This window comes from Oncorhynchus nerka, linkage group LG2, assembly GCF_034236695.1.
Source record: "Oncorhynchus nerka isolate Pitt River linkage group LG2, Oner_Uvic_2.0, whole genome shotgun sequence".
In the NCBI taxonomy this organism is placed as follows: domain Eukaryota; kingdom Metazoa; phylum Chordata; class Actinopteri; order Salmoniformes; family Salmonidae; genus Oncorhynchus; species Oncorhynchus nerka.
In genome coordinates, this window is record NC_088397.1 from 81,440,784 (window position 1) to 81,455,412 (window position 14,629).

The window sequence follows — 14,629 nt, forward strand, 5'->3', positions numbered from 1 at the left end:
TAAATGTTCAAGGACAAAATTATATGTATTTACATATTTTTGGTTGTAGTGGGGACAGTAACATTAGAACTATCAAAAAATGATAGTTCAAGGAAATGTTTATATATTTTTCATTTTTTATTTGTATGTTTATCTCATATAATGTAATTTAAAAGTATGCATTAAGTAAGGCAGGGGTGGACGACTCCAGTTCTTGGGGGCCTGATTGGTGTCACACCTTTGCTCCAGCCAACACATCTCACTCCAGTAATCAACAAATTATTGTAGTGAAATGCAATCACTTTAAATCAGCCATGTTTGCTAGGGATGGGGAAAAAGCGTGACACCGCTCCAGCCCCCGAGGACTGCAGCTGCCCATCCCTGCATTAAGTTGTCTGGAAAATAATGAACGTGGCAAAAACAAATGTTGACATGAATGCATTTCTATAGCTGACAAAATATGTTTTACAATGGAAGGGGAGTGCCGAGATGACGGCGCGGTCGCTTCAAAACAGCTCCCCCTGTCAGTCATCTTGTGTTAATATAAATCATTGATCAGGCCTCAACTCCCTTTACGAGCAGGCTAGATGTTGCCACATTTCCTGCTCGTCAGGACAGAGCTGGCAGTACTCGTAAAAGCACCAGAAATTACTGTATGATGGACATGTATGTGTACCAGAAGTCCTGATACTGCTCCATGGACAACACTTGGAGACTGGGGGTGACTGCATGCACTGGAGCAGAATAGTGCAAGGGAAAGGTAAGCAGAGGGGTACTTACTGAGCTGGTGAAGTCAGGCTGAGGTGCACACCAGTCGATCTCCCCTGCAGCAGAGACATCCTGAACTGGACTCGGTGGGGGGGCTGGGGCTAGGAGTGAGTGAAGGTCTGTAGGGCTGAGACCACCTCCTTAACATCTTAAGTCAACAGGTGGGTTAACCTTTCGGGAACCCCTCGACAACATTCCGCTGAAAAGGCGGCGCACGAAAGTTAGACATAGTTTCAGGCTTTTATTTAGGAAAAATGAGCGAGAAAGATCACATCGCTACATTGTATGGCTGGGTGCCAGCAGCGTTTTGTATGCGCAAAAGCTTGGAGCAGCCATTTTCTCTCCTATTGAAGAAGCTACATAGCTTGGTCACACATTAAGTCCAATATAGCAAATGAAAGATAAACATCTTGTTAATCTACCCATCATGTCCGATTTCAAAAATGCTTTACAGCTAAAGCACAACATATGATTATGTTAGATCACCGCCAAGTCAAAAAAACACAGCCATTTTTCCAGCCAAAGATAGGAGTCACAAAAAGCAGAAATATAGATAAAATTCATCACTAACCTTTGATTATCTTCATCAGATGACACTCATAGAACATCATGTTACACATTACATGTATGTTTTGTTCGATAATGTGCATATTTATATCCAAAAATCGCAGTTTATATTGGCGCGTTACATGCAGTAATGTATTGATTCCAAAACATCCGGTGATTTTGCAGAAATACTCATAATAAGCATTGATAAAAGATACTAGTGTTATTCACAGAAACAAAGATAGACTTCTCCTTAATGCAACCGCTGTGTCCGATTTTAAAAAAACTTTACGGAAAAAGCGTAATCTGAGGCGCTCAGAGCCCAAAACACACTTACCTTTGATGATCTTCATAAGAAGGCACTCCCAGGAATCCCAGTTTGACAATAAATGACTGATTTGTTCCATAAAGTTCCATCATTTATGTCCAAATAGCCACTTGTTGTTAGCGTGTTCAGCCCAGTAATCCATCTTCATGAGGCGCAGGCACTTCATCCAGACAAAAACTCAAAAAGTTCCGTTACAGTCCTTTAGAAACATGTCAAACGATGTATGGAATCAATCTTTAGGATGTTTTTAACATAAAGCAATAATGTTCCAACCGGAGAATTCACTGAAAAGCACTGTAACTCTGTCGGGAGCGCGTCATGAGACCAAGGCGCTCTGCCAGACCACTTATTCAAAGAGGTGTCATGAGCTCCTCCTTTATAGTAGAATGCTCATTCAAGTTTCAAAAGACGGTTCACATCTAGTGGAAGCCGTAGGAAGTGCAACCTCATCCATATCTCAATGTGTATTCGGTAGGCCAAGCTTTGGAAAAACACAAACCTCAGATGTCCCACTTCCTGGTTGGATTTTTCTCAGGTTTTCGCCTGCCATATGAGTTCTGTTATACTCACAGACATAATTTAAACAGTTTTAGAAACTGCACAATGTTTTCTATCCAATACTAATAATAATATGCATATATTAGCATCTGGGAAAGAGTGGGAGGCAGTTCGCTCTGGGCACGCTATTCATCCAAAAGGGAAAATGCTGCCCCCTATCCTAAAAAGGTTAATCATCCAGATGGAAATTACATTGTCATCATCCACCTCCTCCTCTGTCCAGCTCCAAGGATGGCCTACAAGGAAGATTCTAAATTCGGTTGCCACCAAAACAACAACATTATCACCTACCAACCACCAATCATTCTCTATTCTAACATTTTTAATTTTGCTTCATTTTGATTGTGATATCAGTACATTTAAATGTTCTAGTTTATTTATTTATTTAGATTTACTATGGCAGTGGAATAGAATGGGTTCTCATCACTGGTATTAATCCACGGAATTAGAATAGTAATTTAACAGGATCTAACAGAGGCACATTTGAATTTGACTTGAACATCCACAATAATAATAACTATTTGGTGGGTACTTATATTTGTCCTATTTCACACATGTACAAGTGGGTGTTATATACAGTGTGAATTGGAATTTAGTTTTTTTGCATATCCTAATGCTCCCTCCCTGCTATTATCAACGGCGACCCTGGAGCAATTAGGGTTAAGTGCAAAAAGTAATATAGAGCAATTCATCAAATGTTAAACTGTCCCACCAATATGGGATTCTGTAATTCTATGGATGGCAACCTGTTGATATACTATTCCAGTAGAGTTATGAGAAATGATAGACCATACCAGTCAGTATAACAGTATTCTATTTTTAACTTCTTGATGCACCCATCCCGTTAGCGGGATCCTTTTCGTCAACCACCGCTGAATCGCAGAGAGCCAAATTCAAATTAAATCACTAAAAATATTTAATTTTCATGAAATCACGAAAGTCAGACAAGCAATAAATTAAATCGCTTACCTTTGATGATCTTCGGATGTTTGCTCTCACGAGACTCCCAGTTACACAATAAATGTTCCTTTTGTTCCATAAAGATTATTTTTATACCCAAAATACCTCCATTTGGTTGGCGCGTTATATTCAGAAATCCACAGGCTCAAGCGGTCACGACATCGCAGACGAAAATGCCAAATAGTATCCGTAATGTTCGTAGAAACATTTCAAACGTTTTTTATAATCAATCCTCAGGTTGTTTTTACAATATATAATCGATAATATATCAACCAGGAAAGTAGCTTCTTCAATAGGAGAGAGAGAGGAAATGGCTGCTCCAAACTGTTGCCCATACAAAACGCTGCTGGCATCCAGCCTTACAATGACGCGATGTGATCTTTCTCACTCATATTTCAAAATAAAAGCCTAAAACGATGTCTAAAGACTGTTCACACCATGGGGAAGCCATAGGAAAAGGAATCTGGTTGATATCCCTTTAAATGGAGCGAAGGCAGGCTATAAATAGAGGCGCTGTCCTTGTTTGATTTTCCTCAGGTTTTCGCCTACAATATCAGTTCTGTTATACTCACAGACAATATTTTGACAGTTTTTGAAACTTTAGAGGGTTTTCTATCCTAATCTGACAATTATATGCATATTCTAGAATTTGGGTCTTATTTGCAGTTTAAGTTTTTGTACGTTTTTCATCCAAACATCAAAATACTGCCCCCTACACTCAAGAGGTTTTTAAGCATGCTTTTAACGTAATCTTATTGTGAAATGAAGCAAGAGTGAATTCACTCTGGCTAAAAATAATGAAAGCCCTTCCCACTACACAGATTTGTGTGTGTGTGTGTGTGTTTGTTTTTGTACACTTCTTAACACCAAAGATAAATGCAAAACACTATTTTATTTAGAAAAAAAAAGTTTAATCTCTCCTTGATGCGTGTTTATTTACAAGTAGTAAATCTGCAAAATAGGAAATAACTGAATATTTACACAATGAACATTAACCTGCACACTTGTGACAGTTGCTTCAAGTCTAACTCTTAAAAACGTTTCAGAATTATTGTAAGTAGGAAAAACTCCTCTGTCAGATTTTCTGAAATTGATCGATTTGTACTTTATTGGATCCTATGTACTTTTCATTTGGAACATGCACAGCTACTGAGATCTTGCCACAATTAGAAAATAAATGATCAGAATCTTCTCAAACCAGGGCTTGGGAAGGCAATAGTATGAGTAGGAATGACTGGATGGGTCATTTTGGGACAGATTCCCAGACCACATTTAAACCTGGTCTAAAAATCATGCTCATTTGAAAATGTTCATGCATTGTTCATCTGAAAGATCTTTTTAGTCCAGGAATAGTCAATCTGGGTTCAAGAAACTACCGTTATCTGTTTGGGCGTAAACGGTTCATGATCCGCTAACATGAGATGATGAGAGATGGACCTTAAGCGGTCATAACATGTGTGTCAATAGAAATAATCCTGTTATATGGCATGAGATGGTCAACCAAATGTCAATTGTTTTCTTATTCATGCTTCATAATGTGGGGATAGCCACAAACCATTTTGACAGTCACTATGTTGTTCCTATGACAGCCTCATGTCAGGCTGCGTCATGTCTTAGCATTGGTTCCTCCTGCCCACATCAAATGGCCATGATGCTCCTTAATGGACAAGCTGTACATCCTACTACTTCAATGACAAAACAAATCAATCGCCATACAAACAAACAAACAGGGACAAATCATGAGATGGGGAGGGAAGAAGTCTCACTTAGGAACCTGCTAAACCTCTGAAGCAGATTGATTGAAAACTCAAGGCCATAACATTGAAACAGAACTACAATGCAGAGAGAATTTCTCCAAACAAGAGGCAATTTCCTGAGAAATGGAGAATAAGTTGTCTTATAACAGGGCAGTGATGAGAGAAACACAAATCATTTGGAAGCTGCCAGTGTGTAATGTATTTTCCCCCAGACATGGTTATGATGCTGATAATTCATAAGCCTGCTATTAACAAAATCACTGAGCTCTGGAGACCAGTCTATTTCATGTATTTGTGATATAAAAGCACTGAAAGATATAGGCGCAGCAAAAAGGGAAAGTTGTGTACTCAGGGATTCTTTTTTTTAAAGCCCTGTAAAGCGGACTAAGCATATTTGGGGATTTTTTTTTTTTTATCAGTGCGTACAGTAGTTAAACATTTCTGATTATGACTCATTCTAAATGTAATGCTTTTTCACCAACAATTTAATAGTCAGGCACACAGTTGCTTAAAAAGGAACCCTGGTCTGTTGAAAAAAGCTAACTTTGGAGTGTTGTTTTGTCCAAGCACACTAGTATATGACAAATGTGCGGTGTCCATATTAGGAGAGCGTCACACTTCTTGTGAGGCTGACACTGTCCTAATATGGACGCCGTATACGTGGTCCCTTTAAGAGTTCTATTTCACTCACTAAGTAGCACCTGCATAGCTTGGTCCCAGATCTGTTTGTGCGGTCTTGTCAACTACTATGGTCATTGTCATGCCAAATGTTTGGGTAGACATAACAGATCCGGGACCAGGCTAGCACCTGTATATTAACGGTCTGATACGTAGAGAAAGACAACAGGAATGCAGTACAGCTGTATACATCAATGACTGCGTCCAAAATGGCACCCTATTCCCTATATAGTGTACTAGTTTTGATCAGGGCCTTAGTGTACAATACAGGTATTAGGGTGCAATTTGAGACGTACCAATGTGTCATATCTATTTAAGGGGTGTTTTGTTTTTATTTCTGTTCAGAGGAGTTTAGGAAGGAACCTGGCATACAATGTATTGCAAAAGCATTTATGATACAGTGGGGCAAAAATATATTTAGTCAGCCACCAATTGTGCAAGTTCTCCCACTTAAAAAGATGAGAGGCCTGTAATTTTCATCATAGGTACACTTCAACTATGACAGATAAAATTAGAAAAATAAATCCAGAAAATTACATTGTAGGATTTTTAATGAATTTATTTGCAAATTATGGTGGAAAATAAGTATTTGGTCAATAACAAAAGTTTATCTCAATACTTTGTTATATACCCTTTGTTGGCAATGACAGAGGTCAAACATTTTCTGTAAGTATTCATAAGGTTTTCACATACTGTTGCTGGTATTTTGGCCCATTCCTCCATGCAGATCTCCTCTAGAGCAGTGATGTTTTGGGGCTGTTGCTGGGAAATAAGGACTTTCAACTCCCTCCAAAGATTTTCTATGGGGTTGACATCTGGAGACTGGTTAGGCCACTCCAGGACCTTGAAATGCTTCTTATGAAGCAACTCCTTCGTTGCCTGGGCGGTGTGTTTGGGATCATTGTCATGCTGAAAGACCCAGCCACGTTTCATCTTCAATGCCCTTGCTGATGGTAGGCTTTGTTACTTTGGTCCCAGCTCTCTGCAGGTCATTCACTAGGTCCTCCCGTGTGGTACTGGTATTTTTGCTCACCGTTCTTGTGATAATTTTGTTCCTTCTGGGTGAGATCTTGCGGGGAGCCCCAGATCGAGGGAGATTATTAATGGTCTTGTATGTCTTCCATTTCCTAACAATTGCTCCCACAGTTGATTTCTTCAAACCAAGCTGCTTACTTATTAAAGATTCAGTCTTCCCAGCCTGGTGCAGGTCTACAATTTTGTTTCTGGTGTCCTTTGACAGCTCTTTGGTCTTGGCCATAGTGGAGGTTGGAGTGTGACTGTTTGAGGTTGTGGACAGGTGTCTTTTATACTGATAACAAGTTCAAACAGGTACCATTAATACAGGTAACGAGTGGAGGACAGAGGAGCCTCTTAAAGAAGAAGTTACAGGTCTGTGAGAGCCAGAAATCTTGCTTGTTTGTAGGTGACCAAATACTTATTTTCCACCATAATTTGCAAATAAATTCATTAAAAATCATTTTTTTCTCTCATTTTGTCTGTCATAGTTGAAGTGTACCTATGATGAAAATGACAGGCCTCTCTCATCTTTTTAAGTGGGGGAACTTGCACAATTGGTGGCTGACTAAATACTTTTTTGCCCCACTGTATATAAAAAATAAGATATGGATTAAAGCAGCAAGTCACTGATTCCATCTGGAAAAGACACAGATGCTTATCTGATGTGATATTTTACACTGATCGTAGAGATCAGAAAATAAACCTTGTGAACAGTACTTAAACTTCAGATAAACCAAAGACGTCTCTTCATCTTCAGCGTACCACGTAATGCACAATTCACACGTTCAAAAGAGAGATGAGAAAAACAACAAGGAAAACAACCTGATACATTTTTTTTTGCCAAAAGCTACATTTCATTTCATCATCATAAAAAAAACTAAAGTAAATACAATTTTCAAAATCAAACATCAACAAAATTACATTACAGACCACAGTTTGGTTTTTGGCAAGCAGAGAAAACAGAAGAAAAGAAAAGAAAACGCACCACAAAGTCAAACCTCCTCTCAAGAGAAGAGAGAAGTTTTGAAAAACATCTTAAGTCACACATAGCAAGTGGGCTTGTTTAGATAGAAACAAGGACCAGGGGAGATTACTAATCCTTGTGTTGCTAATGGGTGGAGGGTGCTCCCCCCTACCGTCCAGACCACCCTATGGGTGAGAGCTAAAACCCCAGCCTGTCTCTGATCTCTGGATTAGGAGAGAAGAAGCAGTCTTTACCACACTACCATCACCTTGTTTATTATCTGCAGAATAGCATTGGGAAGAGATGAGGAAGAAGGGCCCAGGGCTGGAAAAGGCTTTCTGTCTTTCCCAACTTTGTTGTTTCAGACTAAGAGGCTCAGCCCTCCCTGACCCCATTTAACTACTTATTTAACCTTTATTCCACCAGGTAAGACATCAGACGCGGTAATGCTAACTGGTGGTGGGGTAGCCTATAGATCCAATCACATTTTATTTGTCACATACACATGTTTAGCAGATGTTATTGTGGGTGTAGCGAAATGCTTGTTTTTCTAGCTCCAACAGTGCAGTAGTATCTAACAATTGTAATTGGTTCAAGTAGTGCAAAGCTCCCTATTGGTCAACCACTGTAGGACAAGCTGTCAAATTCTTTAGCCCTGGAAGATGAAAATGAACCTTCATGCTAGATTCCATTGGAACTGTCTAGTAAAAGAAGCAATGCTTGGATGAGTCTGTGTTTGCTTGTCAAAAACTGAGAATGCACAACAGATTTGCAATTGAATGTTTCCGCAGGACTGCTCCAGTCTAACATTCCCATTCAGAAATGTGACAATATTATGGGATGGCCTTCCAATGGTGGCCCTAAGGGGCAAAGTACCTTCCTTTCTTTTATTACTTTGACAATTCTTTTTCAGTCACTAAGCATGTTCCTATTTAAATCATATACATTCCATCTAATAAAATGTATTTTCACTAAACAACACCAAAAGAAAACATGGCACAGCACAACTTTTTTCTTTCTTTTTGTTTCTTTGTTTGTTTTTTCTACGTAGATTTTATTTTTTGCTGGAAATATCAAATCAAAGTTTTGCTGTTGATGGGTTGTTTTAACCCTAATATTTGTTTCTTAAAAATGTTCAGTTGTATTTATATATAATATCTATATAGTCTTCCTTGGTAACGTATTTGTAAATTGTGCAAATTCAGCAGTAACACAGGTGGCGAGAGATCAGTGGGCAGTTTATTACAAAAAATAATACAACAAAAATAGAGGAAAAAAAGGAAAGTCATTGATCTTCGATTCCAACAGGAGACATGTGACCTCAGGAGCTTATCTCCCATTGGCTCCAAGGATGCCAAACAATGTTATGTCCTGTTTGTGATGCCAAAATGGAATTCCACTTCAAATGTCCCATCCTGGTTATACAATACAGGGCTTTGCGACACCAAAACTCAGGAAAACCGACAGAAAATAACTAAAAACACGACAACGGCACCGATAATCAAAATGCTTTCCGGTGATGCTGTCTCTCGGTGTGTGTGTGACGAAACATCCAGTGCCTTGGTCTGACATAGACACACACATATATAGACACACATTTACACACATTCACACACACACCCGCCCAGTACTGCTGAACCCCCCCTGTTCGGTCCTTTGCAGTAGCTACATCACATGTTTTGGGGGGGGGTTGAAAACCACGCTGTCTGAGTTCAAATTCCTCTGGGTGAGGAGAGAAAGAGAGGAAGATGGAGATGAGGAGGAGAGCAAGGGTCAGTCCTCAGCTGGCCAGGGCCATTGTGTTGATGACCTGCTCCAGCTTGCTCCTCAGTCTCTGCCTCCGCGACTGCTCGTCCCTCTCCAAAGCCGTCAGAATCTGAAGATGGACAGAGACAGAGAGAGACAGAGAGAGAAAGAGAGAGAGATGGCAAGAAAACAAGAGAAACAAAATGCGAGAAAGAGAGAGAGAGTGAGGGAGAGAGGAAGGGAGGGAGAGAAAGGGAGAGGGAGCAAGAGAGAAAGGGAGGGAGAGAAAGGGAGAGGGAGGAAGAGAGAGAGAGGGAGGAAGAGAGAGAGAGGAAGGGAGGGAGAGAAAGGGAGAAGGAGGAAGAGAGAGAGAGGAAGGGAGGGAGAAAATGAGCAGTGAGAAACATTAGCTTTTACAAAAGCAGTAGAGAGAGCGACAACTGAGCGACAACTGAGCAGTTCTTCAAATCCAAATTAGGGTGCAATTCCTTCTAAATAAACAAACATAACAACAATGTCTGCCATTGTTCTCACCTCATCCTTGTACTTGACAATGTAGGAGTAGATTTCGTGCAGGGCGCTCATGCTGTTGAACTGGCTGAGGTGCAGCCGTGACTGCTCCGCCAGGTATGCACTCATGTCCTGGTCACTGATGACGGGCATCCGCGAGATGTCAGAGTAGTACCTGAGAAAGAATGGGGGATGGAGACAGAGAGAGATCGAATCAAATCAAATCAAATGTATTTGTCACATACAGCAGATGTTAATGGGGGTGTAGCGAAATGCTTGTGCTTCTAGTTCCGACAATGCAGTAATAACCAACGAGTAATCTAACCTAACAATTCCAAAACTACTACCTTATACACACAAGTGTAAAGGGATAAAGAATCCGTACATAAAGATATATGAATGAGTGATGGTACAGAACGGCATAGGCAAGATGCAGTAGATGGTATCGAGTACAGTATATACATATGAGATGAGTAATGTAGGGTATGTAAACAAAGTGGCATAGTTTAAAGTGGCTAGTGATACATGTATTACATAAAGATGGAGTAGATGATATAGAGTACAGTATATACATATGAGATGAATAATGTAGGGTATGTAAACATTATATTAAGCATTGTTTAAAGTGGCTAGTGATATATTTTACAGAGAGAGGGAAGGAAGGTGAGAGTGTGTGGGAGAATCTTTAAGCAATCACTCTGTCAATCACTCTGTCAATATTTAACTGACACATATCAATTGACCAATGAAACCAAGTGAGCTGAATAAAGGAAAGCTAAGTGACCAAGCGAGTTCCATGCTGTCAAATGGCAACAGTGTTACTTTCCTGCCCTAGTTTTAATTTTCAACCTAATCCATAATGGCCCGCCCGCTGAACATAGCCTATATCCATACCGTTCCACCCAGTTCTTGTAGTTGGGAATGTCTTTAGCGTAGAGCAGCTTGTTGGAGGGCGAGTCTTTGCCCAGCTTGTGTTCTGATGTGGAGCAGGAGTCCATGAAGGTCTGGGCCACCACAGACAGACAGGCGTCCGTGATGCTGTTCTTGTGGATGTCGAACACAAACTGGGGGTTCTTGATCACGTTCACCCAGAACCGCAGAGGAAGACTGGGGGGGAAGAGATGGCGAGGGAGTGGGAAGAAGAGAGAAAACATTAGGGTATAGTACTCAACCCCTAAACACCATCACCAAACCTCTCTCACAACGTGACGCACACAACTCCATCTCCTTCGGTCTCACACACAAACTGATCCACTCACCAGTTGCTCTTCCAGGTGTGCCGTACATCCAAGTCAGAGATGCAGTGCTTGTCGGCCTGCTCGTCCAGGAAGTCAAACATGTACTTGATGGCGAGCGGCAGGGCACTGCCTCGATGGGCCGTACTGAAGATGGTCTCAAACAGGTCGTCCACAAACTTCTGCAATGTACCCTGCGAAAGGAGAAAGGGGAGGGTTAGAGAGTTGTCGCTTACATCAACTTCATGGAGCTTTGTATTGTACAAATCACTGTGGACGCATTTAGACTAAATATATCCTTTCTTCCACATAAGATTATCAACTTTTACACATTATCAAGTAGTCTGTCGAATGGCCCCCTCCTCCTTTTCACACTCCCAACACTAGCCCATCACCTGAACAAAGCCGGCTCCGGTCAGTTATTCACATACCAACATATTGGCCAAAACTACACTAATATATACATAAAGTACCGTATATACAGGCCAAGTCTCCTGTCGTCTTTCCCACTCTCACTGTCCATTCTCCAAACTCTCTAACCCCCATAGACCTAACCTTGCACATTTTTACCTGAAGGGAAATCATGAGCAGATGAGAAAACAACTGGGGAGTGAAATGGCGAGGGTGAGCAGAAACGCCTTAATGTACAGTACTTAGCAAGAGCAGATGAGAAAACAACAGGGGAGTGAAATGGCGAGGGTGAGCAGAAACGCCTTAATGTACAGTACTTAGCAAGAGCAGATGAGAAAACAACAGGGGAGTGAAATGGCGAGGGTGAGCAGAAACGCCTTAATGTACAGTACTTAGCAAGTGCAGATGAGAAAACAACAGGGGAGTGAAATGGCGAGGATGAGCAGAAACACCTTAATGTACAGTACTTAGCAAGTGCAGATGAGAAAACAACAGGGGAGTGAAATGGCGAGGGTGAGCAGAAAGCCTTAATGTACAGTACTTAGCAAGTGCAGATGAGAAAACAACAGGGGAGTGAAATGGCGAGGATGAGCAGAAACGCCTTAATGTACAGTACTTAGCAAGTGCAGATGAGAAAACAACAGGGGAGTGAAACAGGATGAGCAGAAAAATGTACAGTACTTAGCAAGTGCAGATGAGAAAACAACAGGGGAGTGAAATGGCGAGGGTGAGCAGAAACGCCTTAATGTACAGTACTTAGCAAGAGCAGATGAGAAAACAACAGGGGAGTGAAATGGCGAGGATGAGCAGAAACGCCTTAATGTACAGTACTTAGCAAGAGCAGATGAGAAAACAACAGGGGAGTGAAATGGCGAGGGTGAGCAGAAACGCCTTAATGTACAGTACTTAGCAAGTGCAGATGAGAAAACAACAGGGGAGTGAAATGGAGAGGGTGAGCAGAAACGCCTTAATGTACAGTACTTAGCAAGTGCAAATGAGTGCATAGTGGTGTGGCACGTCCTGTGCATGGTAAATGAGGTGCTACCAACAAGGCATGGAGGAACAGAAAGTAATGGCCTGCCAGTTGATGTCTCTAGTGCTTCTAGTGCCACAGTGCTGAGCCGATAGCAGTCCTGTCTAGAACAGATATTCCTCATGACATGTAGAGTGAGGACTCATGTCTGCTCTATTCATGGATTTATATCTGTATCTTTGCGCACATGATTTTTTCCAGACCAGCACAAACACACCGGATGCAACCTATCAACCCACCACCAAGCCCTTGATTAGTCAAATCGGGTGTGTGTAAGTGCTTGGCTAGAACTAAAGCATGCCCCCCCCCTCCCCCGGGGCTCCCCAATAATCAATTCACAAACATTCTTCCGAGTACCAACGGAAGGGATTAGGGTATAGGATCCAAGAGAAAGCCCCTCCAGCTCCCTTCCGGATTCCAACGATCAGAAAACCACTCAAAAGGTCAGGCTGCTAATTAAGACAACATAGCGTTTGGGAGCTGCACCTACTCATGCAAAAGGTTATGAAAAATGTTAATGAGCATCTGAGCCAGTCGCCTTGAAAACAAAGGTCAATGAGAGCTGGCTGTCGGAGGAAACAGGTTTGAGCTAGGATGTTGGGTGTTGTTTACCAGTAGAGGGGGGACAGGTGCGTGTGAGTGAGTGAGTGAATGTGTCTGTGTGTGGGGTACCTTAGTAGCCAATAGCCTGGTCAGGTATATCTCAGAGACCATCTTGCTGCCACGGTCGCCCTCACGCTGGTCCGAGTGGTCGTGGTTCTTGACCAGGTGCCACAGCTTGGTACCACTCTCCAGGTCAGGCGTGATCATGGGGGTCCTAGAACGCAGGCTGTCTGGACTACTGGCCGTCCTCAACATACTCTCTGGACGGGAAGACGGGAGAGAGAGGAAATGGTCAGGATTCAGATGAATCCAATATGATGTCAAATCACATAACCAGTGTGTTACAGATGAAGAGAAAGAGACGAGGGGGGTCAAGAGAGATAAAGGAGATGGCGGGGGAGGGGGTTGATCAAGGCAGGGGGGAGACAGAGAGATCCTAGGGAGAGGACACAGACAGGGACTGGACAGTCTCCAGTTACTCTCAGCCCTAAGATGGACTTACATGACAAACATCACTCCTCTTCACTGTCTGACCTTAACATCAACACTTGGCATGCATTATCATTTCTATTGAGATATTTCTAATGTTTAGCTGTGTATTTCTGAATCGTACTCACAGAAAGCACTTTGAGAATAAAATAGCATGCACACGCACCTGCACACACACAACCACCCACACACACCCATCTACCTGCCCACCCACACCCACACATCTACCTGCCCACCCACCCACACCCACACACACCCATCTACCTGCCCACCCACACCCACACCCACCCATCTACCTGCCCACCCACACCCACACACCGTATCTGTTGAGGGACTTGGTGAAGGTGGAGGAGGTGGAGATGTTGTAGGCAGAGTTCTGCTTGGGCACGAGGGCTATCACTGAGCCATCCGTCACCTGATGGGGAGTACAGGAAATAAACTGTTAGAGTTAGACATGCATCTGCACTCTGAAAACTTTGCACATGACATACGGTCAGAAAAAGGTGATACACACTGCTACATTGCTGGTGCCTAGAGTGATTGACTAAGGCTGCATTTACACAGGCAGCCTGGAAATAGCACCAAGACTAAAGACTCAAATGTTGTTTGTATTAAAATGTTGTTTTCTCCGCAGGTACATTTCCCTCTGGGGATTGGTTGGTCCCTTCTGGTAACATACGTATTGAGGATGGAAATACAACACCATACACCAGGAGAGGTCAGTGACTGATGACAACGACAAAGTCATATTCCATTTGACTGTCAGAAAAAGAGGTCTAACCATTACAATGGATCCGGTAAGAATGGATTTGAAAAAGTATGCTTTCATCACCAAAACGTTGGTTGACTTAAATAACATTGGCAACAGTAGTAGACAGACACACAGCTATATAAACACCAGGTAACTACCATTTCCTCTTACAATAAACTGCTACCTCGGTCGAGAAATGGATCTAACGATGTGATTTTTTAAAAGTTGTGTTTTTTTTTAAACAATGATGTAACTTTGGATGAATACAACATTTACAGATGTGATTGAAAAGGTAA

General features: G+C 41.8%; 1 protein-coding gene across 1 annotated transcript in view; it reads right to left on the reverse strand.

Moving 5' to 3' along the window:
• Nucleotides 1–8,776: 8,776 nt before the first annotated feature.
• Nucleotides 8,777–14,629, reverse strand: part of LOC115120658 (plexin-A1-like) — a 409,850-nt gene continuing 403,997 nt past the window's right edge. The window contains exons 27-32 of the mRNA XM_065003449.1: nt 13,901–13,997; nt 13,163–13,353; nt 11,071–11,240; nt 10,706–10,918; nt 9,836–9,986; nt 8,777–9,431 (exon numbers count right to left, since the gene is read on the reverse strand). Coding sequence (XP_064859521.1) covers nt 9,336–9,431; nt 9,836–9,986; nt 10,706–10,918; nt 11,071–11,240; nt 13,163–13,353; nt 13,901–13,997 — 918 coding nt within the window. The 3' untranslated portion in view covers nt 8,777–9,335. The remainder of the gene's footprint in view (nt 9,432–9,835; nt 9,987–10,705; nt 10,919–11,070; nt 11,241–13,162; nt 13,354–13,900; nt 13,998–14,629) is intronic.